The sequence below is a fragment of the Carcharodon carcharias genome, chromosome 1, assembly GCF_017639515.1.
Source record: "Carcharodon carcharias isolate sCarCar2 chromosome 1, sCarCar2.pri, whole genome shotgun sequence".
Lineage (NCBI taxonomy): Eukaryota > Metazoa > Chordata > Chondrichthyes > Lamniformes > Lamnidae > Carcharodon > Carcharodon carcharias.
The window spans coordinates 5,412,992-5,439,191 of NC_054467.1; the positions used below are offsets into that span (position 1 = coordinate 5,412,992).

Sequence of the window (26,200 nt, forward strand, 5' to 3'; positions counted from 1 at the left end):
ACCTCTCTGCAGGATTGTGAAAAAAATGTGTTCCTATGAACATTGGAGTCATTATTTTACAGGCTTAGCCCCAACATAACATTTGTGAGTTGCAAAATTTCATTTTTGGCTGAAGTTATGGGAGCCTCAATCTGAGCTGGACACTGAGAGTGAGGAGTTTGCTCCATTGTCAGTGATGAAAAAGAAAGATCTGTATTTATATAGCACCTCAGGATGTCTCAAAGCGCTTTACAGCCAATGATGTACTTTTTGAAATGTAGATATTGTTGTAATGTAGAAAACACAGCAGCCACATTTCACACAGCAAGCTCCCACAAACAGCAATGTGATAACCTCATTTTTTTAGTCATATTGGTCGAGGGATAAATATTGGCCATGACATCGAAGAGACTGTCCCTGGTTTTCTTCAAAACAGTGATATTGGCCCTCTTATATCCACCTGAGAGGGCAGACAGGACCTTAGTTTAAAGTCTCACTCAAAAGACAGCACCTCCAACAGTATGGCACCCCTCAATACTGACCATCCAACAGTGCAGTGATCCCTCAGTAGTGACCCTCTGTGGGTCTACTGTGGCTACAAGATCAGGTCAAAGGCTAGGAATCTTATGGCGAGTAACTCACCTCCTGACTCCCCAAAGCCAGTCCACAATCTACAAGGCACAAGTCAGGGGAGTAATGGAACACTCCCCACTTGTCTGGATGAGTGCAACTCCAACAACGCTCAAGAAGCTTGACACCATCCAGGACAAAGCAGCCCCGCTTGATGGGCACCCCATCCACAAACATTCACTCCCTCCACCATGAATCGACAGTAGCAGCAGTGTGTGCCATCTGCAAGATGCACTGCAGGAACTCACCAAGGCTCCTTAGACAGCACCTTCCAAACCCACAACTCACTACCATCTAGAAGGACAAGGGCAGCAGACACATGGGAACATCACCAGCTGCAAGTTCCCCTCCAAGCCACTCACCATCCTGACTTGGAAATATATCACCATTCCTTCACTGTCACTGGGTCAAAATCCTGGAACTCCCTCCCTAACAGCACTGTGGGTGTACCTGCACCATATGGACTGCAGCGGCTCAAGAAGGCAGCTCACCACCACCTTCTCAAGGGCAGTTAGGGATGGGCAATAAATGCTGGCCTAGCCAGTGACACACACATCCCATGAATGAATTTTAAAAGTGCAGCACTCCCTCAGTACTGACCTTCCAACAGCGCAGCACTCCCTCAGCACTGACCCTCCGACAGTGCAGCACTCCCTCAGTACTGACCCTCCGACAACGCGGAGCTCCCTCAGCACTGACCCTCCGACAGTGCAGCACTCCCTCAATACTGACCCTCCGACAGTGCAGCGCTCCCTTAATTCTGCACTGGGAGTGTCAGCCTGAATTTTTGTATTGAGACTTCAAACCAGAACCTTCTGACTCAGAGGCCAGAGTATTTCCAAGTAAGCCACAGCTGATAGTACATGGCGGTACTAACAATCTGTCTTTTTAGGTGGTTTAAAAGATTATTCAAAAGGCAACAATTTCTCCCACATTCCATTCAAATAAAACCATTAAAAAACACTTCAGTGGTGAAATATTCATCTCATTTAATGTCTCTGTGCAAAATGCTGGTGTTTTTGTTTGTAATGGCATCACTGAAGGTGGTGAAAGGTTTTGCAAATATCTTGAGGTCATAATTAAAGTATATAAACACAAGTCATTTTGCTTTTTAAACATTATTGTGTTAATCCGGCTGTGGGAACTACAAATACTACAAATACAGAATGATATAGGATTACAAAAGAAAAAACTGTGCAGGAGACTGAATCTGAAAACAATGCTGCATTTATACAGCATCTCAGACAACATCTGTTAGAGTGATGTATAAAAACAGATTTACAGTCCTGAGTAAGGGTGTGTAATACTTGATCTCTTTGTTTACGTGTGCTGAGACATGCTTTTGTGCATTTTGTGGTATTTAGAGTCACTGGGCTGTGTGTACGTTCTGCAGCTGAAAATCTGAGTGGAGCTGCTAAGGAGGAGGCTGGAAGGTCAAGAAAGCAGCTGCAATCTCGCGAGTGGTGAGGTCCCTGCAACATCAGAAACAGCAGCAAAAGGAGCAGGAACAGAAACCCACAATTGTAGTAGTGGCAAGAATCTACACCCAGGCAGCAGGAGTCTGCTCCCAGATAGGAGAAATCTACGTCTGGAGGAGCAGGAATCTACACCAGGAGCAGGAATCTGCACCAGGAGCAGGAATCTGCACCAGGAGCAGGAATCTACATCAGGAGCAGGAATCTGCACCAGGAGCAGGAATCTGCACCAGGAGCAGGAATCTACACCAGGAGCAGGAATCTGCACCAGGAGCAGGAATCTACACCAGGAGCAGGAATCTGCACCAGGAGCAGCAGGAGGAGGACGTGGTCCTGTTGTGCCAACGAGCGCCATCTGGTGGAAACCCCTCACCCCACCCCCTTCATCCTTGGGCCGCGTTCCACAGGTTGCCGCTGGGTTCTGAGAGCTGGATGACACCATGAGCTTCTTATTGTGAGTATGAAGGCTGCTGGACCGCAGGTTCCATCCATTCCCCCACACCAGACACAGTAGCACCTACAGCAGATTGCAAATATCAGACTGGAATGTATCGGTTGGCATGTATCAGATTGGCATGTATCAGATTGGCATGTATCAGATTGGCATGTATCAAATTGGTATATATCAGGTTGGCATTTATCAGATTGGTATGTATCAGATTGGCATGTATACAATGGGGATTTATCAGATCGACCTTGCTGATGTATCCTATTGTCACTATTTCAAAAAAATACTTGGCTAGAGCTAAGGACCCAAAATGGTGCAATTATATTGCTCGGTGTGGTCTATAGACCATTAAATAGTGGGAAGTATGTAGAGTAATAAAATTGTAACAAAATTACAGGGAGTTGCAAGAATTATAGAATAGTTATAATGGGGGACTTTAATTATCTGAATATAGACTGGGACAGTGGGGGTGTAAAGAGCAGAGAGGGGTAAGAGTTCCTAGAGTGTGTTCAGGAGAAATTTCTACAGCAGTGTGTTTCCAGTCTAACGAGAAAGAGGCATTGCTGAACTTGGTTCTTAGGAATGAGGTGGGGCCAAGTAGATCAAGTGTCAGTGGGAAAACATTTAGGGGGCAGTGATCATCTTATCATAAGGTGTTGACTATGGAAAAGGACAAAGAACAATCCAGAGTAAGGATAAGTAACTGGGGGAAAGCCAACTTCAATGGGATAAAAACGGAGCTGGGCCAGAAAAAATGGAATCAAAGGTTGGCAGGAGAAACGGTAGCTGCTCAGTGGAATATCTTCAAAGCAGAAATAATTTGGGCAGAGTCAAGGTTTCCTCAAAAGGGAAAGGTAGGGCCAACAAAACCAGAGCTCCCTGGGTGACAAAAGAGATAGAAATTAAGATAAAGAAGAAAAAGTGTGCCTATAACTGATGTCAGGTAGAAAATACAATAGAGAACCTAGCTGAGTAGAGAAGGTTCAGAACAGAGTTAAAAAAGCAAATAAGAAACAAAGAGGGAAAGGAGACCAGCAGCTAACATAAAGGGGAATCCTAAAGTTTTCTATAGGCACATAAATAATAAAAGGTGGTAAAAGGAGGAATAGGGCCAATTAGGGACCAAAAATGGGATTTACACAAGGAGACAGAGGCCATGGCTGAGGTGTTAAATGAATACTTTGCATCCGTCTTTACCAAGGAAGCAGATTCTACCCAGACCATGGTGACAGAGGAGGAAACTCAGACAGCTGAAGGATTTGAGATTGAAAAGGGGGAGGTATTGGATAGGCTGTCTGTACTTATTGTTGAAAAGATACCAGGACCAGGTGAGTATCCAAGGATACTGAGGGAAGTGAGAGTGGAAATTGAGGAGGCACTGGCCATAATTTTTCTGCCTTCCTTAGACTCAGGGGCAGTCCTGAAGGGCTGGAGAATTGCAAATGTTATACCCTTGTTCAAAAAAAAGCTGTAGAAAATAAACCCAGCAACTACAGGCCAGGCAGTTTAACTTCAGTGGTTGGGAAACTTCTAGAAACAATCATTTGGGATCAAATTAATAGTCACATGGACAAATGCAGGTTAATTAAGGAAAGCAGCACGGATTCTTAAGGGAAAATCATGTCTAACTAACTTGCTGGAGTGTTTTGAAGAGGTAACAGAGAATGTTGATCAGGGTAATGCTGTTGATGTGGTGTACATGGATTTCCAAACGGCTTTTGATACAGTGCCACACAACAGACTTGTTAGCAAAGATTTTGCTCATGGAATAATAGGGAGAATAGCAATGTGGATACAATATTAGCTTAATGACGGGAAATGTCATTAGTAATGGCTAATGGGTGAGGGAAGGAGGTTTGTAGTGGAGGGATCAGTGTTGGGAGCCTTACTTTTCCTGATACATATTAATGACCTAGACCTTGGTGTACAGGGCACAGTTTCAAAGTTTGCAGATGATACAAAATTTGGAGGCATTGAGAAGTGCGGGGAAGACAGTGTAGAACTTCAACATGGTGGAACGGATGGACGGGTGATAGATGAAGTACAATGTGGAGAAATGTGAAATGATTCATTTTGTTATGAAGAACATGCAGGGAAAATATAAAATAAAGGGTGCAACTCTGAAGTAGGTGCAGGAGCAGAGGGACCTGAGTGTATCTATGTATAGATCATTGAAAATTGCAGGCTGCTTGAGAGAGCGGTTAGTAAAGCATACAGTACCCTAGGCTTTATTAATAAGGACATGGAGCACAAGAACAAGGAGGTTATGTTGAGTTTATATAAGTCACTAGTTCAGCTTCAGTTGGAGTATTGTATCCAGTTCTGGGTGCTGCACTTTAGGAAGGATGTGAAGGCATTGGATAGAGAGCAGAAAAGATTCATGAGAATGGCTCCAGGGATGAGGAGCTTCAGTTATGATGATAGATTGAAGAGTTTAGACTGATTTCCTTGGAGAATAGAAGGCTAAGAGGAGATTTGATAGAGGTGTTCAAAATCAGGAGGAGTCTGGACAGAGTAGATAAGGTGAAACAGCTCCTCCTCGTGAAAGGATCAAGAATGAGAGGGAACAGGTTTAAAGTCGTTTGTTAAAGAAGCAGCAGTGAGCTGACGAGAAAACATTTTCCACACAGTGAGTGGTTAAGGTCTGGAATGCACTGGTGGAGGCAGGTTCAATCGAGGCTTTCAAAAGGGAATTGGACTGTTATCTAAAAAGGAAGAGCATGCAAGGTTACAGGAAGAAGGTCAGGGGTGGGGTGGCACTAGACATGAATGGCTTCCTCCTGTGCTGTAACAATTCTGTGATCCTGTGAATAGTTGTAAGAATTTCACAAGTCAGGACTGTATCAATATGAATTTTAATAGTGGAACGCCAATTGATAAAGGAGGGCTGTGAAATGATACAGCATCTTTCATTACCCATAATGCAGAGCATCCCAAAGTGCTTTTAGCCAATGAATCATTCTGAAGTGCAGTTACTCTTCCAGGTGAACAGAGTTGACCGAGCTGAGCGCAGCAAGATCCCATAAGCAGTAAATGAAGGAAAGCTCGGTAATGTGTTTTGGCTTGATGTGTTAGTAGAGGGACAGAAATGTTACATAAGAACATAAGAAATAGGAGCAGGAGTTGGCCATTTGGCCCATCAAGTCTGCTCCGCCATTCACTGAGATCATGGCAGATCTGATAATCCCCAACTCCACTTTCCTGCCTTTTCCCCACAATTCTTAACTCCCTTCCTGTGGTGGTGATGGAGAGAGTGAGTGTTGAATCCTTTGATTGAATTTGCAGTCTTTTGAGTGAAGAAATTTCTCCTCTTCTCAGTCCTAAATACAAAAGAGTATTTTGGAACTGAATTTATGCTCAAGACCCCCCCAGTCAGGGAAAACCTTTTCTCGGCATCTACCCCGCCAAACCTCTTAAGAATTTCACATTTTTCAATGAGACCACCTCTCAATCTTCTAAACTCCAGAGAATTATGACTGGTCTACTCAATCTCTCCTTGTATAACAATCCCCTCCTCCCAGGAATCAGTCTAGTGAATCTTGGTTGCAATCTCTCTAAATAAGTATAACCTTACTTTGGTAAGAAGACTCTAGGTGTGGTCTCACCAAGGCTCCATATAATTGCAATGTAGCACTTTACTTCGATTCTTTAATCTTCTTATAATTAAAAAACTGACACTATTTGTCTTCCTAATTGCTTGCTTTAGCTACTTGTTAAATTTTTGATGATTCATCAAGAGGGACTCCCAGGTCTCTCACCTTTTCTATTTTTCCTGCCAAAGTGGATAACTTTGCACTCCCCACTTTATATTTCCTTTGCCCCATCCTTGTCCAATCACCGAACCAGTCTATATCATTTTGCTGCACCTTTGGGTTTTTTTCAGAGCTTATCATCTCACCTTGCATCCCCTGTTACACTCAGTCCCCACCTTGATGTCATAAATACAGATTGTAAATCATTGAGGCTCAAACACTGATCATTACAGCACCCAACTAGTTACAGTAGGTGAACCTGAAAATGTCCCATTTATTCCCACTCTCTGTTTTCTGTTCGTTAACCAATTCTCAATCCATTCTAATATATTAACTTAGGAGATTTGGGTAATCACCTCTTGTGTATCACCTTATCAAATGCTTTTTGAAAACCAAATGCACTACATCCATGGGTTCTCCCTTATCTACCCTCCTGAATACAACTTCAAAAAGCCCAAACACGTTTATCAAACACCAATTCCCTTTTCTAAATCCATGTCGACTCTGCTTGATCAGATTGTGATTTTTTTTAACTGCCCTGGCTGCTACCTGTCCCTAATAAAAGATTACAAAATTTTCTCTGCCACTGATGTCTAACTGAAGCTAACTGGCTTATAATTCCATGCTTTCTCTCTCCCACCTTTCTTGAATAGCAGGGTTTTATTCACTACTTTCCAACCCCTGGGGAGCGTTATAGAATCTAATAGTCATTTGTTAGTCCAGAACGTGAGTATTGCTGAAAAGGCCACATGCTGGCGAAGATTTTCATCTTGCACTCATCAGGACAGAGGCAAGAATACCAATAGTAATGGGAATGACAATTTATACTGCATGTGAAGAGAGCACAGATTGGTCGGTAAGTGGACTCCGATTGGTAGAGGTGTTGCCATGGAGAATGCATCAGGGAGCAATTAATTGTCTAGCTTTTGTTCAAATTCAAGGCAGGGAGGTTGACTCTGATTGGTCAGGGCATTTCCCTGGGGAATGGACCAGGGAATGGCTGTGCCCCAAGCTTTTGTTTTGTTGAAATAAAGGCCAATTCGTAGCTGTACGTCACAATGACTAGAGAATTGGTGCAAACAGCATATCCCTTCAGCTGTTCACAACAGTCAAAGTACCTACCGTACCCAAACAGCCCTTGCTCGCAAAACTCAAAACATAGGCTGGGATTTTCCGGCCCCATTGCGGGTGGGACCCACCACGGGCGAGGCTGCGCCCCGGCCAGAAGCCCATTGACTTGTGGCGGGACCGGAAGATCGCGGCAGCGGGCTGGTGCAGAAAATCCCACCCATAGTGTCCAACATTGGCTGTGATTCCTGGATTGGACAACACTTGCTAAACAATCCTGATTGTGTTAAGAATTACACTGACAACCATTTTAAGATTATCAGTCGGGCTTGCAGTGTGGGACTGTGGGGTTATCAGATTTAGTGAACTCGACTTGTCATGGTCGAATTTAATTAATGTGTCAGAAACAGGTTATTCGGCCCAACTGGTCTGTGCTGTTGAATGTGCTCCACACGAGCTTCCTCCCACCCCTCTTTGTCGTGCTTTAAAAGCATATCCTTCGATTCCTCTCTCTCTCATATGCTTAAACAGCTTCCCCTTAAATGTCTCTATACTGCTCACTTCAACCACTCCCTGTGATAGTGAATTCCACATTCCCATCTCTCTCTGGGTAAAGAAGTTTCTCCTGAGTTCCCGATTGGATTTATTAGTGACTATCTTATATTGATAGACCCTGATTTCAGCCTCCATCACAAGTCGAGACATCTTCCCTACATCCAGCCTTTCATAATTTTAAAGACCTCTATCAGGTTACCCCCTCGGTCTTCTCTTTTCTAGAGAGAAAAGCCCTAGCCTCATTCGTCTTTGCTGATAGTTATAACCTCCCAGTTCTGGTAAATCTTTTCTGCACCTTCCCCAGTGCCTCTATATCCCATCCGCAGTATCTAGGTGATATCCAGATGATGGGTTGTTTTACCACAATCTTCCCCTTAATCTCCCCCTCACTAGTTATTTCCATCTAATTTTATAATTGCTGGATCCAGCGTGTGCCCCTCCACTGAGGGACATGAATCTGGAAGGAGATCTAACAGGAGAGAGATAGCTGTCGGTTTACAGTAAATGGAAGTGAACGCATGTCTCTGATTCACAGCCGTTACCCTGGTGATCTAGCAGACTAGGTTCTTCTTGCTACAAAAAGGGGATGTTAAAATCACTGAACAGACATCCAGTTACTGATGTATAAAATTGGATCATTATCTGAAGAAGTAAAATTTCCAGGACCACAGGAACAGGGTGAGGGTGCGGTACCAGGTGCATCGCTCTCACGGAGAGCCAGAACGGATATAACAGGCTGAATGGCCTCCTCCTGTGCTGTAAACGTCTTGTGATTCTATTCGATGATTCTACAAGATTGACAGGCAGGTTAGAGGCTAGCTGCTCCATCGAGCCCGCCCCACAAAGCTTGATGGCCAGATTATTGCAACCAGGGGAGAAAAACTCATGGCCAATAAGGGAAAAAAATACTCTGGAAAATTTCTCTTCAACTTCTTCAGGCGAACAACACTAGAGCAGAGGACCCAAGTGACCCAAATTTTCCCTTCTGTTGCGGGGGGGAAGTACGGGAGCGGACACGCCTCCAATCGGCATCCCCAATCGGGGACGATGTGCCGCCATTTTACGTGGACAGGCCAATTAAGGCCCGCCCAGTGTGACGTCCGCTTGGAAGTGCTGTGCGCTCCCTGTGCGGGTGTTGGGGGGGTGGGGAGGGGTTGGGGGTGGGGGGGGGCGGGGGGGTGGGGGGGGGGGGGGAGATTCCCTCAGCCAGGAAGCTGGGAGTGCGCTCTTTCACGCATGCGCACAAAAGAGCTCACAGATCTCCCTGAGGCCTAGTGCTGCCTCAGGGAGATCGGCTCAGAATTAAAATTTGTAATACAAATGATGGAAAAATTTCCCTGACACTCTTCCGTGAGTTGGGACATGCCCATAACTTTTACTGAAACCTTTAATAAAAATTCAAATACCCTCACGAAACTTCATCCCGCCCGTGGATGAGGTTTGATGCTTTTTTCCGAAGCCCGCCAGTGCTCCCAGCCTCCCCGCCAACATTAAGGTTGGACGGGCAGATCCATTAACGACTGTAATTACTTTGTCAATGGCCTCAAAAGGCCGTTGACAGGTCGGCAGGAGCGCAGCTGACTCGGCCACACCCCCGCCAACCTGAAAATGGAAATGCCGTGGGGTGACATTGGGAGATCCACCGTCATTTTACACGTCAGCAAGCAGGCCCCGCCCCCACTCGACAACCGGAAGGTCCGGCCCGTAGAGACGCCGATCTTCTGTCTGATGCGATCTCTGCCCCAGTAACAAACTGGTCCATCTCCCTCCTGAAAGGATACAGCCAGTCAAAACCCAGCTCCCCGACTGATAACTCTACCCTCTGGGAAAAGAGGGATGTCACATTTTTGAATGAGGTTAATAATTTTGAAGTGTTGTTGGCCAGGTGTTCCTGATTATTCCCACTGGGCGATTGGGTTTAGGTGTGAAACCCCGAGCAATTACTTTTGTAATTTCCTTTTCAATGTTCAATGCCTCAGTAAGTATTGGAATGTAACTCAGAGTGAATTCATTCCTGATCAACAATAACTTGCATTTAGATAGCACCTTTAACATAATAAAATATTCCAAGGTGCTCCACAGTGTTATCAAAGAAAATTTGGCACAAGTAGGGGGATATTAAGGCAGATGAACAAAATCTCGGTCAAACGGAATAGAGAGAGAGAGACCATAAGACCATAAGACTTAGGAGCAGCAGTAGGCCATTTGGTCCATTGTGTCTGCTCCACCATTCACTAAGATCATGGCTAATCTGATAATCCTCAACTGTAAGGAGCACAGAGAGGGATAGGCAGGAAATTCCAGAGCTTAGGGCCCAGGCAACTGAAGGCACAACCACCAATGGTAGAGAGATGCAAATCAGGGAGGTGCAAGAGGCCCAAATTGGAGAAGTGTAGCTACCTTGGGAGAGTTGTAGGGCTAGAGGAGGCTACAGAGAAAGGGACGGGACAAAGGAATTGAAAAAATGGATCAGAATTTTAAAATCAAGGCACTAGTGGACCGAGAGCCAATGCAGGTCAGCGAGCACATGGGATGAATGGACTTGGTGCCTTGTGGCCACATCTATTCCAAGTTGACATTGTGTTTAATTGTGGCCATTCATTGTGTTACAGTGGAAGCCGTTCATCTAAGACCTTCAAGCCAAGGAAGAACATTCCAGAAGGGTCCCATCAGTATGAGCTGCTGAAACATGCAGAGGCCACTCTGGGCAGTGGTAACCTGCATAAGGCTGTCACATTACCTGAGGGTGAAGATCTGAATGAATGGATAGCTGTCAATAGTAAGTGAGATCGTTTAGTCACATTTGGGAATTTAAATTTTTACCCTTTGACTTTGGACTTTACCACTTGGACTGCAGCAGCTCACCATCACCCTCCCAAGGACAATTAGGAATGGGCAATGAATGCTGGCCTTGCCAGCGATGCCCACATCCTGTGAAAGGATAAAAAACCCTGATCCTTCAATAAACTGGCTCCCAGAGAGTGTAAACATAGTTAATTTTCAGGTCGGGGTGAGGGATTATTCAACTGAAAATGGCCAATTTGCTAACTGCTGCAACAGAGCAATGTGGAGTTATAAAGGACAATCAGTCGTACCCCTTTCTCTTAAAGGAGTGAAAGCAAAGTGTGTGTGAGGTAGATTATGTCACATCTGGAAGACAGCCACATTTTGGTCACAGGTGTGAGTTGAAATTTATCCCTTGGACACTGTCTCGAAAAAGTGCAGGGGCGTTCTCCCTGGTGTCCTGTGGTCGTTATATATATACACTCCTCAAACCATCAAACAGCATCACCAAAAGCAGGTTATCTAGTCATTTACCACATTGCTGTTTGTGGGAGCTTGCTGTGCACAAATTGGCTGCCACGTTTTCTACATTACAACAGTGACTACACTTCAAAAGTGCTTCACGGGCTGTGAAGCATTTTGAGACACCATGAGGCCTGCAAGATGTTACATAAATATGTGTTTCTTTCTCTTTATTTTTCTCTTTCATTCTTTCCGGGACACATTTTACACACCAGCTCTTTGAGGAAGTGGATAACATTTATACTGATGTCCTATGTTAAGTTGTGGTGAAACAAAATATTAACCTGCAGTGTCCTTTATGTCCTGAAGGTGTCTCTTGGAGACACCAAGTGCTTGTCAGTCAATCAATTACTTATGAAATGTCGGCAAACGTGACAACCGATTTGCGCACAGCAAGATCCCACAACCAGGTTTCTCCAGTTTTGATGATGTTGTTTGAGGATTGCATGTTGGCCGGGACCCATGGGGAAGAAACAAAGATGCTGAACAGATCTCAGCCGAAAATTTGATTGAAAACTCACTGCTTAAAAGGGAGTTTCAATATTAATTTTCAAAAGGGAATTGGATAAATACTTGAAGAGCACAGTGCATGTATGATGGGCCAAATGGCCTTTTTCAGTGTTGTATGATTCTAACTACTGACTGTGAGAATGGAAAATGCTGGAAACACTCAGCAGGTCCAGCAGCTTCTGTGGAGAGAGAAACAGGGTTAACGTTTCAGGTCAATGACCTTTCGTCAGGGTGTCCCACACTGAATGTGAAAGCCTGTTACACTCGCACATACTAACATGGTCAGTTTTGTAACTTTGTGTTATTGATTCTTTCCAACAATAGCTGTGGACTTCTTCAATCAGATTAACCTGCTGTACGGAACAATAACAGATTGCTGTACTGAGGAGAGCTGCTCTGTCATGTCTGCAGGTCCCAAGTGAGTCCCAGGCTTAAACCCTTTGCTTAATACCCACTTTCTTGCTTAATCTTTTCATTAATTATCAGCTTTCTGCACCAACACCCAGCAAAGGGAGCAGTGAAAGGAAGGAGTGTAGCATTTAGAGATTACTGAACAAGTCGGACTCTGCTAGACTGAAATCAAAGCAATTGATTTCAAACCAACTCTTCTATTTCCATATTTGCTCATCAAATCACTTTGTTCTAAGAGAAAGACTTTACATATATAAAGCACCCTGTCTCCAATGCGAGTGCCTGAGACGTTTCAGTGCGAATTGCTCTGAAGTGCACTCTGCATTCACGCTGACTCTATCTAACAGGAGCTGCTGTGGCTGATGCTATTTTATAAGCACCTGCTTTATTTGCAAGTTATCGTTGAGTTGTGGGTACATGTCAGGAAACCAGTGAACAGGTGTACAATACCCAGTGAGCTTTGAAAATGCTGTGTGCTGCCGCTGTGGTTTTTCATCGTATACTGAATGTATACCATTTACATTTCGGGGATTGGGGGGGTTGGTGGATGTGGAAAGGAATGGCACAGCGGATTTGTGCATGGAAACCTTTTGGGATGGGTGTTGGTGTTTGCTGCACCTGGAGCTGATATAGGTCAGCGAGCACAGGGGTAATGGGTGAACAAGAACGGGTGCGAGCTAGCACATGGGCAACAGAGTTTTGAATAAGCAAAAGTTTAGAGGGGAGGGACGCACGGTGGAGTAGAAGGTTTCCAGAAGGCATTAGAATAATCAAGTCTGGAGGTGATTAAGTTTCTGTCCAATGCCCCTTTATCTTCCATTTCTAAACATTGGTCTTCATAAGTATCCATAGGCTGCCATCACAATCCCCATAAAATCCTGCTCATTCCCAATTCCTGGGCAGCCAATCAGGTTGAAGCAATCACTTCACTAACTCTCAGTTCTGTTTGACTGTGAGTTTTGGCTCACCCTTCATCATAACCATCCCCAACAGGCCACCATCTAAACATCCACCTCTTCCGCCTTGGCCTCACTCTCACCCCAAAACCTTTTCGGCACAATTTCGCTCCTGCCAGATGTGGCAACTCCAATGCACTGCTTGCTGCTTTCCTGAGCTCCCTAACACCCTTCCCACCCTCTGATTCCCACAGTTGCCCCCCTCCCCCAACCCTCCCACCCCACCGCACTCCCACACTACTGTTTTTTTTTGGCCCATCAACAAAGGTCTTGTGCATTGATCCAGATCCCCACCCTCCTCAAGGCCAAGTCTGTGGTTCTTAGTGTTTCTAATTTTTGAAAAGTTTTTTTTCCATCAAAGAAATGTGGGTGGAGGAGTGAAAACCCTAAACTTGGTTAAGTCAGGAAATCTTGGATTGTCCTTTCAAATGAAATCTTCAATTTTTGTGTCCATTATGATGGAGACTTGAACCAGCTTCAGAATGTACTGTTTCACATTCAGTGGAAATTTCTGCAATACGGAAAGATATTTCAACCCTCTCTCGCCAGAACATGCTTCACTGCATTTGGTAGAGAAAAATATGATGGTGCTTTTAACTACTAAACTTTCACTTCCTGTAAAGATTTGACTCCTTCAGAGAAGACAAGTGAAGGTGTCAGCTGGTTGTGGGTTCAAGCCCCACACCAAGACTTGAACACATGTCCCAGGCTGACACTCTCACTGCAGTACTGAGGGAGTGATGCACTGTCAGAGGTGCTGCGTTTCAAAACAAGAAATTAAACTGAGACTCTGTCTGCCCTGTGGAGGTGGAGGTAAAAGATGACATGGCTGCTTTTTCAAAGAAGAGGAGGGAAGTTACCCACTGATCAATATTCCTTCCTCAACCTAAAACAGACCATCTGGTCATTTATCACATTGCTGTTTGTGGGAGCTTGCTGTGCGCAAATTGGGTGCCATGTTTCCTACATTACAACAGTGACTACACTCTAAATATGCTTCATTGGCTGTAAAGCACTTTGAGATGTCCTGAGGTTGTGAAAGGCACACCACGCAAGTTCTTTCGATTACAATTTTAGAAAAAGGAACTTCTTTAATGATGTCCAACTCCTTTAGGACGGTCATCATTTTAAAGGTTTTAGTTTGAGTAAATAAAAGCAGAACCATGTTTTGTTTGTCAGATGACTGGAAACAATTGCCAGCACATCAGTGCAAAGATAGGCATGGGACATGGACTAGTGAGACCATCATGTGAGAATCCAGAATTGCATAAAATCTTGTTTCAGGCACTGTTTGAATGTCGGGTCTAGTTTGACTTCATCCTTTCTGAGTGATGTTGATTGAGGGACAATTGTTGGCCCCAGGACACTGGGATCACTCCCATGTTCTTCCTCAAGATAGTCCAATGGGATCTTTTATGTCCACTTGAGAAGGAAGATGGGGCCTCAGATTAATGCCTGACCTGAGAGACAGCACCTGTGACAGTGCAGCACTCCCTCAATATTGCATTGGATGTGGCTACCCAAATCTTAATTGTACAAAGTCCCATTCAACCAGCCCCCTCCACCACACTCGCTGACTGGTCAAGCGAAGCCTCAATTTTAAAACTTAAAATCTCATCCTTGTTTTCAAATCCCCCCATGGCCTTGTCCCCTCTCAATTGCTGTAACCTCCTCCAGCCTTAGAACCATCCAAGATTTCTGTGCACCTCTAATTCTGGCCTGTTGAGCATCCCCAATCTTAATTGCTCCATTATTTGTGGCTGCACCTTCAGCTCCCTGGGCCCTAAGCTCTGGAATTCCCTCCCTAAACCTCTCCATCTCTCCCTCCCTCTTTAAATTGGTCCTCTTTAGTCATCGGCCCCAATGGGCTGATTTTTCTTGTGATAGAAGGCACTGGAGAGCCGGAAAATAGGGGGGAGCTGTGTTGGAATAGCTCCTTGACACATTCCCACCAAGGGGAACATTCCCAGGGCAGGCTGGAAGGCGGAGTGGATGCTCGCAATAGGTGGAGGGGAGTCAATTAAGATGTTGAAAATTCCAGTTGTGGCATTTTGCCCCAGCAATAGAGCGATCCCACCAACTGCTGGAGTTCAGCAGCTCAGTGAAGAAGGCCTCCTGTGGCAAGTCAAGGGCCATTGGACCTGGAGGCTCCATGTCCCAATGACAGGGCCAAGGACAGGAAAGACCCCACCTGGGTTGGAATCTGTTCACTCTCTGCTCTGAGAGGCCTAATGGCTTTTATCCAAGACCATTTTTAATTTGCATCCATGCCCTTGAAGCTGCCTCCATTTTGAGGCCCTCTTGTGGTCACCAGCCTGCCACTGCAGCATCCAGTTAATTGTACGGTTGTTTGGTGTTTGATTAAGTGCGTCTGTTGACTCTGCCCTGTGTGCTGTTAGTCAAGCCTGCATGAGAGAGAAACTAAAAGTAAGCTGGAAGTTTGTGCCTGCAGGCATGTTAAAAGCACTGTAAATAAAGTTTAGACATACTGGTGTCATCTCTGCATATCACCGAGGCACAAAACACAGCACCCTCTCCTGCTGGGGTTGCAGAGGCCTTAAAACTACTGGTCATCTGATTGGCCATGCAACATCAAGAGCATGATGGCAGGTATGAAGGTGACCAATTAGGAGGCAGCCTCCTGGAAAATTGCACAGACAAATGTGGACTTGGGACCCCCACTGGGTCCCAATGTTGGGACCCAGAAACCACAGGAAAATGCAGCCCAATGTCCTTACGTGGCTTGGTGTCAAATTTTGTTTGATAATCGCACCTACTGCATTAAAGGTGCTACATAAATGCAAACTGTTGTAATTGTGTAACTCACAACAGAGTGCAGCGAAATTACTATAGGAGGCTCAGAGTTCAGACAGTGTCTGTAGCAGAATTTTCCACAATTCTGAATTCTCAAAAATGATCTCATTGACCATTTTGAATGTCTTTTTCTGCCTGGTTGCACCGACATTGCTGTACAGTCTTGTGACAAACCCAAAATAATATTCTGCTTCTGCTTTTGTCCCTTGTTTGTCCAAACTGAAACCTCAAAGCAGTGGCTGTTCTAAATAAATTGCACCCCCACATGATAAAAGAGGCTTTATGGCATGGTGCTTCTATCAATATTCTGTGCTGTTAAATCTGTAGTCAAATTATTTTAAACGTTTAATAGTATCACTGCGGCCTGAGGGTCTCTCGGTCTGAGCAGTGGAACCCAGGCATTTTCTATTCCTTATCGCTTTTCTCGCTTGCTACCTTGTGCAGTTTGGATTTTTTTGGGCCTGAAGGTTTGGAAAGTGTTGTTCTGAACACAGCCGCCTCAAAGAATCAGAGAATGCTGCACTGCAGTAGGAGCTTTTCAACCTATTGTTCCTATGCTGTGTCTATGAAAGAGCTATCCAACTGGTGCCACTCCCCCGACCCTCTGCTGTTTCCCTCAGGACCTCTGTAAACATCTTCCTGGCGGGATAAGCCCTGTATCAGGCCGCTGGGTTCCGTAGACATCCCAGCTTCAGATGTATGCACGCTACTGGAGACAGTCGTTTGTGTCTGACTAGAGATTGCAGAAATGCTGGACGCTCTCGGTACAGAGAACAGCACATACCAGGAGCTATGTGCCCATTCGTAAAAGATCCCTCATTAGTGAGACACATTTGATGATGATTTGAAGCAAATTCAGCCATAGGCATACAGTCATTTACGACATAGAAGGAGGCCATTCGGTCTATTGATTTCATGCTGGCTCCCCATGGAGCAATCCAGTTAGTCCCACTCACCCCACTCAATCCCTGTAGGTAGATAGATGGATAGATAAGGATTGCACAGTTATGAACATTTCAGTACACAAATAATTACAATACGTTCTAAATTGCAGGTCTCTTCAGTTTACAGAATAGAAATGAAAGGTCTACTACACTCTGCATTTTGTATCAAAGTGCATAGATCGCATGTTGTCAGGTTGAGTTCGTTAAATTCTCAATCATTTACATCCTATTTGAGGATGTTTTATAAAGTAGGGGATTGGGCTGTCTTGTAGATGAATTAGGGCTGGGAGGAGGCTCTTGTGGAGCAGAAACACCAGCACTGACCAGCTGGGCTGAATGGCCTGTTTCTGCGCTGTTAATTCTATCAATTGTTTTATTTATTAATGGCCCTGCCTGTCTCTTTACCCACCATTTTTAGATATGAATATCATTGGGCTGATGGAACAAACATTAAGAAACCAATTAAATGTTCAGCACCTAAATACATTGATTACCTGATGACGTGGGTACAGGACCAGCTCGATGATGAAACACTCTTCCCATCCAAGATAGGTAACACTCTAAAAGCTCCATTTTCTCCGCTGTGATGTATTTTTTAAACCTCACTGCCCTTGGAGATAAAAAGTAAAACTGGAACAGTGAATTCTGCGGTATTCATACTTAATTGAAGATCGCAATATTTGGCATTTTATTGTTCAAAAGAGAGACACGTTGCCATAGCTTTTTGTCTTGCACTCATCAGGACATACGCCTCAGCCAATCAGAGCACACTTGCCAACCAATCAGCATCCTTTTCTCCTGTAGTATAAATTGTTGTGATTGTTTGAAATTTGGTATTCTTGTGTTTGTCCTGTTGAGTGAGAGATAAGCATGTCTCATGTAACATGCCTCTCTTTTCAGTAATATTCTAGTTCTGTACTACCAAGTCACTGTTTGGAATTTCCTGTTCTTACTGTGTTGACCAAGTTCCTTTACTGACCTTTATTGACATTCCAGCACGTTTGTTCACTGGTCCTTACTAATTCCAATCAACTTGTCTCATTTTTTCCACTGCCCTTTACGTATCTCTGTAGATAAGTAATAAAACATTTACCAAATCCAATCACCTTGTTCGGACATGTCAGAATGCCTCACATACCATTAGTTCTTTCTTGGTGTGCAGTCACTGTTGTTACGTAAGAAAATGTAGCCACCCTTAATTTTGCAAAAGGTGCGATCTTGCAAACAGCAGGTGAGGTGGATTGCCAACCAACCTCTCCCGGTGCTGTTGGTTTGAATCAAAGAGTGCAGAAGGAGGCTATTTGGCCCATCATGCCTGTGCTGGCTCTTTAAAGGATCTATCCAACCCTTTTATCCTATTTTTCTCCCTTATTTCCCTCTTCCTCCCTGTTATGACCAATAAAATTGGTAAAGCTGAGTTATTTAAAAACCCCAGAGGGAAACTTTAAACAACTGTCATAACCTATCATTTTAAGTGATACGTTTGAGATGCGACTCTAAGCTCAGGAATCAGGCCACCAGCTCTCGAGGTTTTACATTAAACTAAATGAAACATTTTATTAATTTACACAAGTTAAATACATACACATAGCTACAAATTACTACTATCATGACTTTTAATAAATTCCCAAACTAATCTTCATTAAGGCAACAGCAGCCCGTAGACCCAACCAAACACCAGGCAAAGCATTTTCACCTAACGAATTCAAAATGAGGCTTTTTTCACTGTGGAGCCAGTTGGAGGCTTACAGCTGCCCTTTGACCTTACATTGCCTCTGCTCTGCACACCCAAAAACTACTGAAGTTATACCTACCAGCCCCATTGAATGTTAATTTTCATTGTATCAACAACCTCTTTGAACTTCACCTTTCAACAGTGAAACCCCTTTCATAATACCAATCTTATTAGTAATATAAACATATTGCTTGGTAGCTGTTAGAAAGTCATCAATTTTCACCCCAGTTCTTGAATGATCTATTCAAAAAATGCAAATGCATGCTATCTCTCTGCTTACATCTCAAACCAGCATATTTCAAAGCACCCAGCCTAGCTGGCTTTAATCTAGTTAAGACATACCTGCAGACCAAATCTCTATTTTAAAAGAAAAATATTTTCCAAAATATTATATGCATTAATAGCTTTATGACATCCCCCTCCTTATCAGAAAATAAACCATCATAATTCTAAAAGACAGCTTCATTTTAATAACCCATTTCACACTATCTCCTATACTTATTACACTATTACATTACCAGATGCATGTATTAACATAACTATATATATAAATACAAGTCCTTGGTATCAACATAAATCACTCCAGTTCAGTGCCCAAGGTTTTTGTAAATGTCCCATTTTCCTTCAAGCTTGAAGCTCTTGATATTGCATCTGCAAACAGATTTTCTCTTCCAGCAACATGTACAATACATAGATTAAATGGTTGTAACAACAGACTCCATCTGAAAAGCCTTGCACTTTTGTCACAGAATTTGTCCAAAAACTTCAAAGGATTATGTTCTGCATAAACAATTATTTCTGATGAATTGTTTGCAACATGAGTTTCAAAATGCTGTAATGCTAACACCAAACCCAAAGTCTCTTTTTCGATCATTGAATATCTTCTCTGTTGTACATTCAGTTTCCGTGAAAAATATCCTATCGGTTTTCAATTCCAGCAAAATCTTCTTGTAACAGTACAGCCCCAAAGCCCATGTCACTTGCGTCAACGGCCAACTTGAATTGCTTGGCATAATTGGGTGCTGCCAAAACCAGTGTCGTTGTTAACACAGTTTTCAAGCTATCGAATGACATCCGACACCCCAGTGTCCATTGAAACTTCTTGTTCTTTTTAATAGTTCAGTCAGTGGAGCAACCGCTTGGCTAAAGTTTGGTGCAAATTTCTGGTAAAACCCACTCTGGCCCAGAAATCTCAAAACTTCTCATTTTGTTGTAGACACTGGGAAATCCACAATAGCCTTGACTTTCGCATCTCTCGGAGCCAGCTTACCATGTCCAATGGTCTGGCCTAGATACGTAATTCATGCTTTTGCAAATTCACTTTTAGCCAAGTTCATCACCAAATTAGCTTCTTGTAATTGAGTAAATAATTCTTCCAGATGCTAAATGACTCCCACGTCTGTCTGAAAACTATTAGATCATCAATAAAAACCACACAATAGCTCAGACCCACAATTACTTTGTTTGTCAGTCTTTGAAATGTCACAGGTGCATTCTTCATACCAAATGGCATGACTTTAAACTGATATAGTCCGCTTGGCGTTACTAAAGCTGATATCTCCTTTGCCCTCTCTGACAATGGTACCTGCCAATATCCTTTTAGCAAGTCAATCTTTGTGATAAATTTCGCATGTCCCACTTTCCCAATGCAACCCTCCAACTGTGGTATGGGATATGAATCTGCTTTTTGCCACCGCATTCACCTTTTGATAGTCCACTCACAGGTCAGGATTTTCCCCTTGGCGATTTGGGGGCGGACGAATCCCGGACGTCATCCCAGGCCACTTAAATTGTTAGGAACGTGGGCGGACAGAGAAATCAGCTGTCCACCTGCCGACCTGTCAATGGCCAATTGAGGCCATTGACAGGCTAGTTAAAGTACTTAAAGACCTGCCTGGCCAAGCTTAAGGCTGGTGGGCAGGCCAGGAGCCCCAGGGAGCTCCAGATTATTGATGAAATTTCATCCACTGGCGGGATGAAGTTTCATGTCCATTTTGTAAAAAATTAATAAAGTTTATGTGTTCTTTATTAACATGTCCCATCTCGTGTGACATTGTCACATGAGGGGGACATGTTAATAACTTCTTAATGTTTCTATTTTTAAAGTTTTGACCCCTGTCGCTAATCTCCCTGACTTTGCCTCAGGGAGCAATGCGCAATTTCTCACGTATGCACGAAAGAGCGCACTTTGACAGATGGGGAACTCCTCCCCCTACCCTGCATATGAAGTGCGTAGCACTTAATTGGCCCGCCCACTTAAAATAGCGGCGGGCCCCGTTACAGTGGCGGGTATTGGCTGCCCACCTGCCGCTGAGCCGGTGGAGCCCGCCCACCCACCAAGGGCAAAATTCTGCCCACAGTCTTTGTGTTCCATCCAGTTTCGGTACCAGTACAACTGGCGAACTCCAGTTACTGCAGCTAGACTCAATGACATCATTTTGAAGCATGAAATCAATTTCTTTTTGTACTTGTGATAACTTGGTCTATAAGGTTGTTGCCTCACTGAAGATGATATTTCTATACATACATCGTGTAAAGCCAAATATGTCTTTCCCAATTAATTTCCACAAATAGGTTTGTGTGACTGCAATAGCTTTTTCAAATCACTTTGACACTTGCTTGGAAGGTAACTCAATATTTCAGTTAAATTTTCAAGCACCCCCTCATTATCCAATTTGATTAGAGGAAAATCCATTTCAGAGTCCTGCCCTTCCACCTCTTTCTCATCATCCACCATCACTAACACCTCTTTTTGTTCCTCTTCCCTGTCAAAGTACTTTTTAAGCATATTTACATGACACACCCTCTGCTCCTTTCTTCTATCTGGAGTTTTTATTAAACAATTTATTTCACTCAATTTCTTTTCAATCCTAAACAGAAATACCTGGAAAAACTCAGCAAGTCTGGCAGCATCGGCAGAGAAGAACAAAGTTGATGTTTCGAGTCCTCATGACCCTTCAACAGAACAGTTCTGTTGAAGGGTCATGAGGACTCGAAACGTCAACTTTGTTCTTTTCCACCGATGCTGCCAGACCTGCTGAGTTTTTCCAGGTATTTCTGTTTTTGTTTTGGATTTCCAGCATCCACAGTTTTTTGTTTTTATTCTTTTCAATCCTGTAAGGCCCACTAAATCTTGCATTTAATGAATCACCTAGTACTGGTAACAAAACTAATACTTTCTCTCCAGAAATAAAACTGCAAATTTTAGCCTTTTTATCTGCCATTCACTTTCAAATCTTGCTGTGAGATCTTTAAATGTTCCCTAGCCAACTCACATGCCCTGTTCAATCTTTATCTGATATATAATCCAGGAGAGTAGTTTCTGAATTTTGACCCACCAATTTCTCATGAATCAATTTCAGTGGTCACCTTACCTCATGACCATAAACTAGTTCAAAAGGGATAAAACCAGTTGATGTATTAGAGCATCTCTAATAGCAAATAAGAAAAATGGAATTCCCGTATCCCAATCTTGTGCATAATCATGACAGTGTGCTCTTATCATAGTTTTTAAAGTTTGATGCCATCTTTCTAAAGCTCCTGCAGGTAACCCCAATTGTAACTTATCCACCAACTCTGTTAACTTACTTTGATTTTATTTTCTCCAACTCAATGAGAGTTATTTCCTCTACTCCCAGCAATTGCCAAAGCCATCTTGCAGTCTCGCTACTTCTAAAATACCTCACCGACTCCTGAATTCAAAGTGCCACTCATACATGTAAGCTTTAAGATTCACCAATTCCTAACCAATTGAAGAATTAGAAATATAATTTATCCTGGAACAGCCCACAATTGTTATGGCCAATGTAGTTGGTAAAATGGAGTTATTTAAAAATCCTGGAGGGAAACTTTAAACAACTGTCATAACATATAATTTTAAGTGATACGTTTGAGATGCGACTCTAAACTCAGGAATCAAACCACCAGTTCTCAAGGTTTTACATTAAACTAAATTAAACATTTTATTAATTACACAGGTTAATATATATACACATGGCTACAAATTACTACTATCATGACTTTTAACAAATTCCCAAACTAATCTCCATTAAGGCAGGTTTGGGATATGGGAATTCCATTTTTCTTATTTGCTATTAGAGACACTCCTAATGCATCAATTGGTTTTATCCCTTTAGAACTAGTTTATGGTCATGAGGTAAGGTGACCACTGAAATCGATTCATGAGAAATTGGTGGGTCAAAATTCAGCTCCCATAGACTTAACTAAACACCAGGCAAAACATTTTCACCTTACAAATTCAAAATGAGGCTCTTTCCACTGTGGAGCCAGTTGGAGGCTTATAGCTGCCCTTTGACCTTACATTGCCTCTGCTCTGCACACCCAAAAACTACTGAAGTTATACCTACCAGCCCCATTGAATGTTAATTCTCATTGTATCAACAACCTCTTTGAACTTCACCTTTTAACAATGAAACCCCTTTCATAATACCAATTTTATTAGTAATATAAACATATTGCTTGGTAGCTGTTAGAAAGGCATCAATTTTCACCCCAGTTCTTGAATGCTCTAATCAAAAAATGCAAATTCATGCTATCTCTCTGTTTACATCTCAAACTAGCACATATCAAAGCGCCCAGCCTAGCTGGCTTTAATCCAGTTAAGACATACCCGCAGACCAAGCCTCATTTTTAAGAGAAAAATATTTCCCAAAATATTATATGCATTAATAGCTTTATGACAGTGCTGCTCACAGCCTATACTGACTCAGGGATATGTGTGTTCTGCATTAAAGGTGCTGCATAGCTGACGATTAAGAGAAAAGAGTGGTGGGTACTTGTTTCACGAGGAGACTGTGGGTTAATGACTGTCAGCTGTGGCTCAATAGGAAGCAAATGGGGTTCGCTGTTTGTGGGAGCTTGCTGTGCACAAATTGGCTGCTGCATTTTCTACTTTACAACAGTGAAAACGCTTCAAAGTTACTTCTTTGTCTGGTAAAGCACTTTGGGATGTCCTGATGGTTGTGAAAGACGCTACAGTAATGCAAATCTTACATTTAAACATCAAACCATGAAGTGCAGTAGAATTACAAGCCTTCTGTCTCTCACTCCCTCTTTCTTTCTCTCTCTTTCTAGGTGTTCCTTTTCCCAGGAATTTCATGTCGGTGGCAAAGACCATCCTGAAACGCCTGTTCCGAGTTTATGCCCATATTTACCATCAGCATTTTGATTCTGTGATCCAGCTACAGGAAGAAGCTCACCTGAACACCTCCTTCAAACATTTCATCTATTTTATTCAGGTACGGCTGATTGATAAATTCCTGTAATAGTTTCCCAAATTCAAACCCAGAGACTCAGACAGGAACTGTCGGTCTTACTGTTACGAAGGCTGAGTCTGTGTTAAATGATCTGGCAATTCCATAGCGGGATCCTCCCTACTCCACCAGCATCCGATTATTTAAAATATTTTACATATTAATGGGCCATAATTTGCTGTGGGAGTGATTTTAATGGGATCCGCCATTAGTTACACTTCTCCCTTGCACATTTAAGTCCTTAATTTTTTCATGGCACATTGTCACAGTGAGGAATATTGGGTATTGGGACCTGATAACCAATTGGATTGAATGGATTGTGAAATTGACAATGTAAGAAATGTGGAGAGGATGTTTCCTCTTCTAGGAGAATCTAGAACTAGGGGTCACTGTTTAAAAATAAGTGATCACTCATTTAGCACAGAGATGAGGAGAATATTTTTCTCTCAGAGGGTCATGAATCTTTGGAACTCTCTTCCCCAAAAGGCAGTGGAAGCAGAGTCTTTGACTATTTTTAAGGCGGAGTTAGATAGATTCTCCATTAATAAGGGGGTGAAAGGTTATCAGGAGTAGGTGGGAATGTGGGGTTGAGGTTACATCCGGATCAGCCATGATCTTATTGAATGGCGGAGCAGGCTCGAGGGGCTGAGTGGCCTACTCCTGCTCCTAATTGATATGTTTGTATGGAAGCATGTTCATATGTAAGGACTGAGAATTAAAGTGTAAATTAGACTGAGTGAATTAAAACCTGGTCCAGAAAGAGAAACGAAGGGAAAGAAAGATTAGGAGAGAGAAAAGAGAGACAGAAAAGAAAAAATTTACTTTTTTTTAAAAATTGCATTTTTAAATCTCTAACAACAATTCTATAAGCATTGTTTCCCCTGAAATTGATATTCTTGTGATTGTCCTGATGAGTGCAAGATGAAAAGCTTCGACATAATGGGAAGAATTTTCCCCCCTCGGGGTGGGGGGAAATGCAGAAGTGAGAACGAGCAGGCGTGCCTCTGATCGGCGCCCCCAATCGGGGGGGCATGCCGCCATTTTACATGGGCGGGCCTCAGCGTGACATCTGCGCGGAAGCGTTGTGCACTCCCTGTGCGGGCGGTGGGGGGGGGGCGGGGGGGGTGGTAGATTCCCTCAGCCTGGAGTGCACTCTTTCACGCTTGCGCACGATAAGGCGCACTCATCTCCCTGAGGCTAAGTGCTGCCTCGGGGAGATTGGCGCCAAATTTAAAAATGGTAAATGTACAAAAACAACATTTCCCTGACGTGTCCCCTGATGTGACAGAGTCGGGACGTGTCCATCACTTTAAATCAAAGGTTCATTAAATTTTTTAAAACCCTCATGAGACCTCGTCCCGCCCGTGGATGAGGTTTCAGGCTTTTTCTGAAGCCCGCCAGGGCTCCCAGCCAGCCCGCTAACCCTAAGGTTGGACGGACAGGTCCTTTAATGATGTTAATGATTTTGTCAATGGCCTCAATAGGCCGTTGATGGGTCGGCAGGTGCGCAGCTGATTCGGCTGAAAAATGAAATGAGGCGGGGTGGGCGTCGGGAGTTCCGCCCGACATCATCCCGCATCACTTTACGCGTCGACAAGCGAGGCCCCACCCCCATCCCCTGCTCGCCAACCTAAAAATCCTGGCCAATGTTTTTATCAGCAACACTCAAGTTCTGTACTTCCAAACAACTATTAATTCTATAAGCATCCATCATGTACAGAGACAGCACTGTGATGTGAGCCATTGCAAATTGTCACTAAATCAGGTATAAGCTCGATAACTGTATAACAATACACCTTCTCTTTCATTTTTCAGGAGTTTAACCTCATGGACCGGAAGGAACTGGCTCCACTTCAGGAACTGATTGAAAAACTGACAGCAAAGGACAGATAGAAGCAAAACAAATAAGCGACTGAGAGAGAGAAGGATGCTTTACTTCTTTAATACAGCCGGCTCAGTGCTGGACTGGGATTTGTAAAGCAAACCCTGTGCTAGCATTGATCAAGTTTGAAGTCCTTATCTGAAGGCTTGAAACAGGATGATTCTGGGCTTTTCAGGTTTTCTTTAAGCAAGTCACCACGTGCACAGACAGCTTTAGTTGTAGCATGTAATTATGCTGCACACAATCCTCCCATGTCTGTAGGATGTAATTCATTGGCAACCCATTAGAAGCCATGTTACATTATCCAAGTGCCTGTGTTGAATCATAATCTTTACTTTTCTTCCTTTTCAACATTTTGATAAAGAATAAACCAATGCTCTGGGCTGACGCTTAACTCGGGAAGGAAGCCATTGATTATAAAAACTGTTCTATTTTATATATGTTTCATAAATTCCTCACTGA

The 26,200-nt window shown here is 43.3% G+C and overlaps 1 protein-coding gene across 1 annotated transcript; it reads left to right on the forward strand.

The window, feature by feature from the left end:
* The first annotated feature begins 2,289 nt into the window (after positions 1-2,289).
* On the forward strand, positions 2,290-26,200 carry LOC121279361 (MOB kinase activator 1B-like). Its single transcript, XM_041190551.1, has 6 exons — positions 2,290-2,538; positions 10,520-10,686; positions 12,048-12,141; positions 17,267-17,400; positions 23,678-23,841; positions 25,672-26,200. Exons 1-6 carry the CDS (start codon positions 2,525-2,527, stop codon positions 25,747-25,749), a joined length of 651 nt encoding a protein of 216 aa, XP_041046485.1. The 5' UTR covers positions 2,290-2,524; the 3' UTR covers positions 25,750-26,200.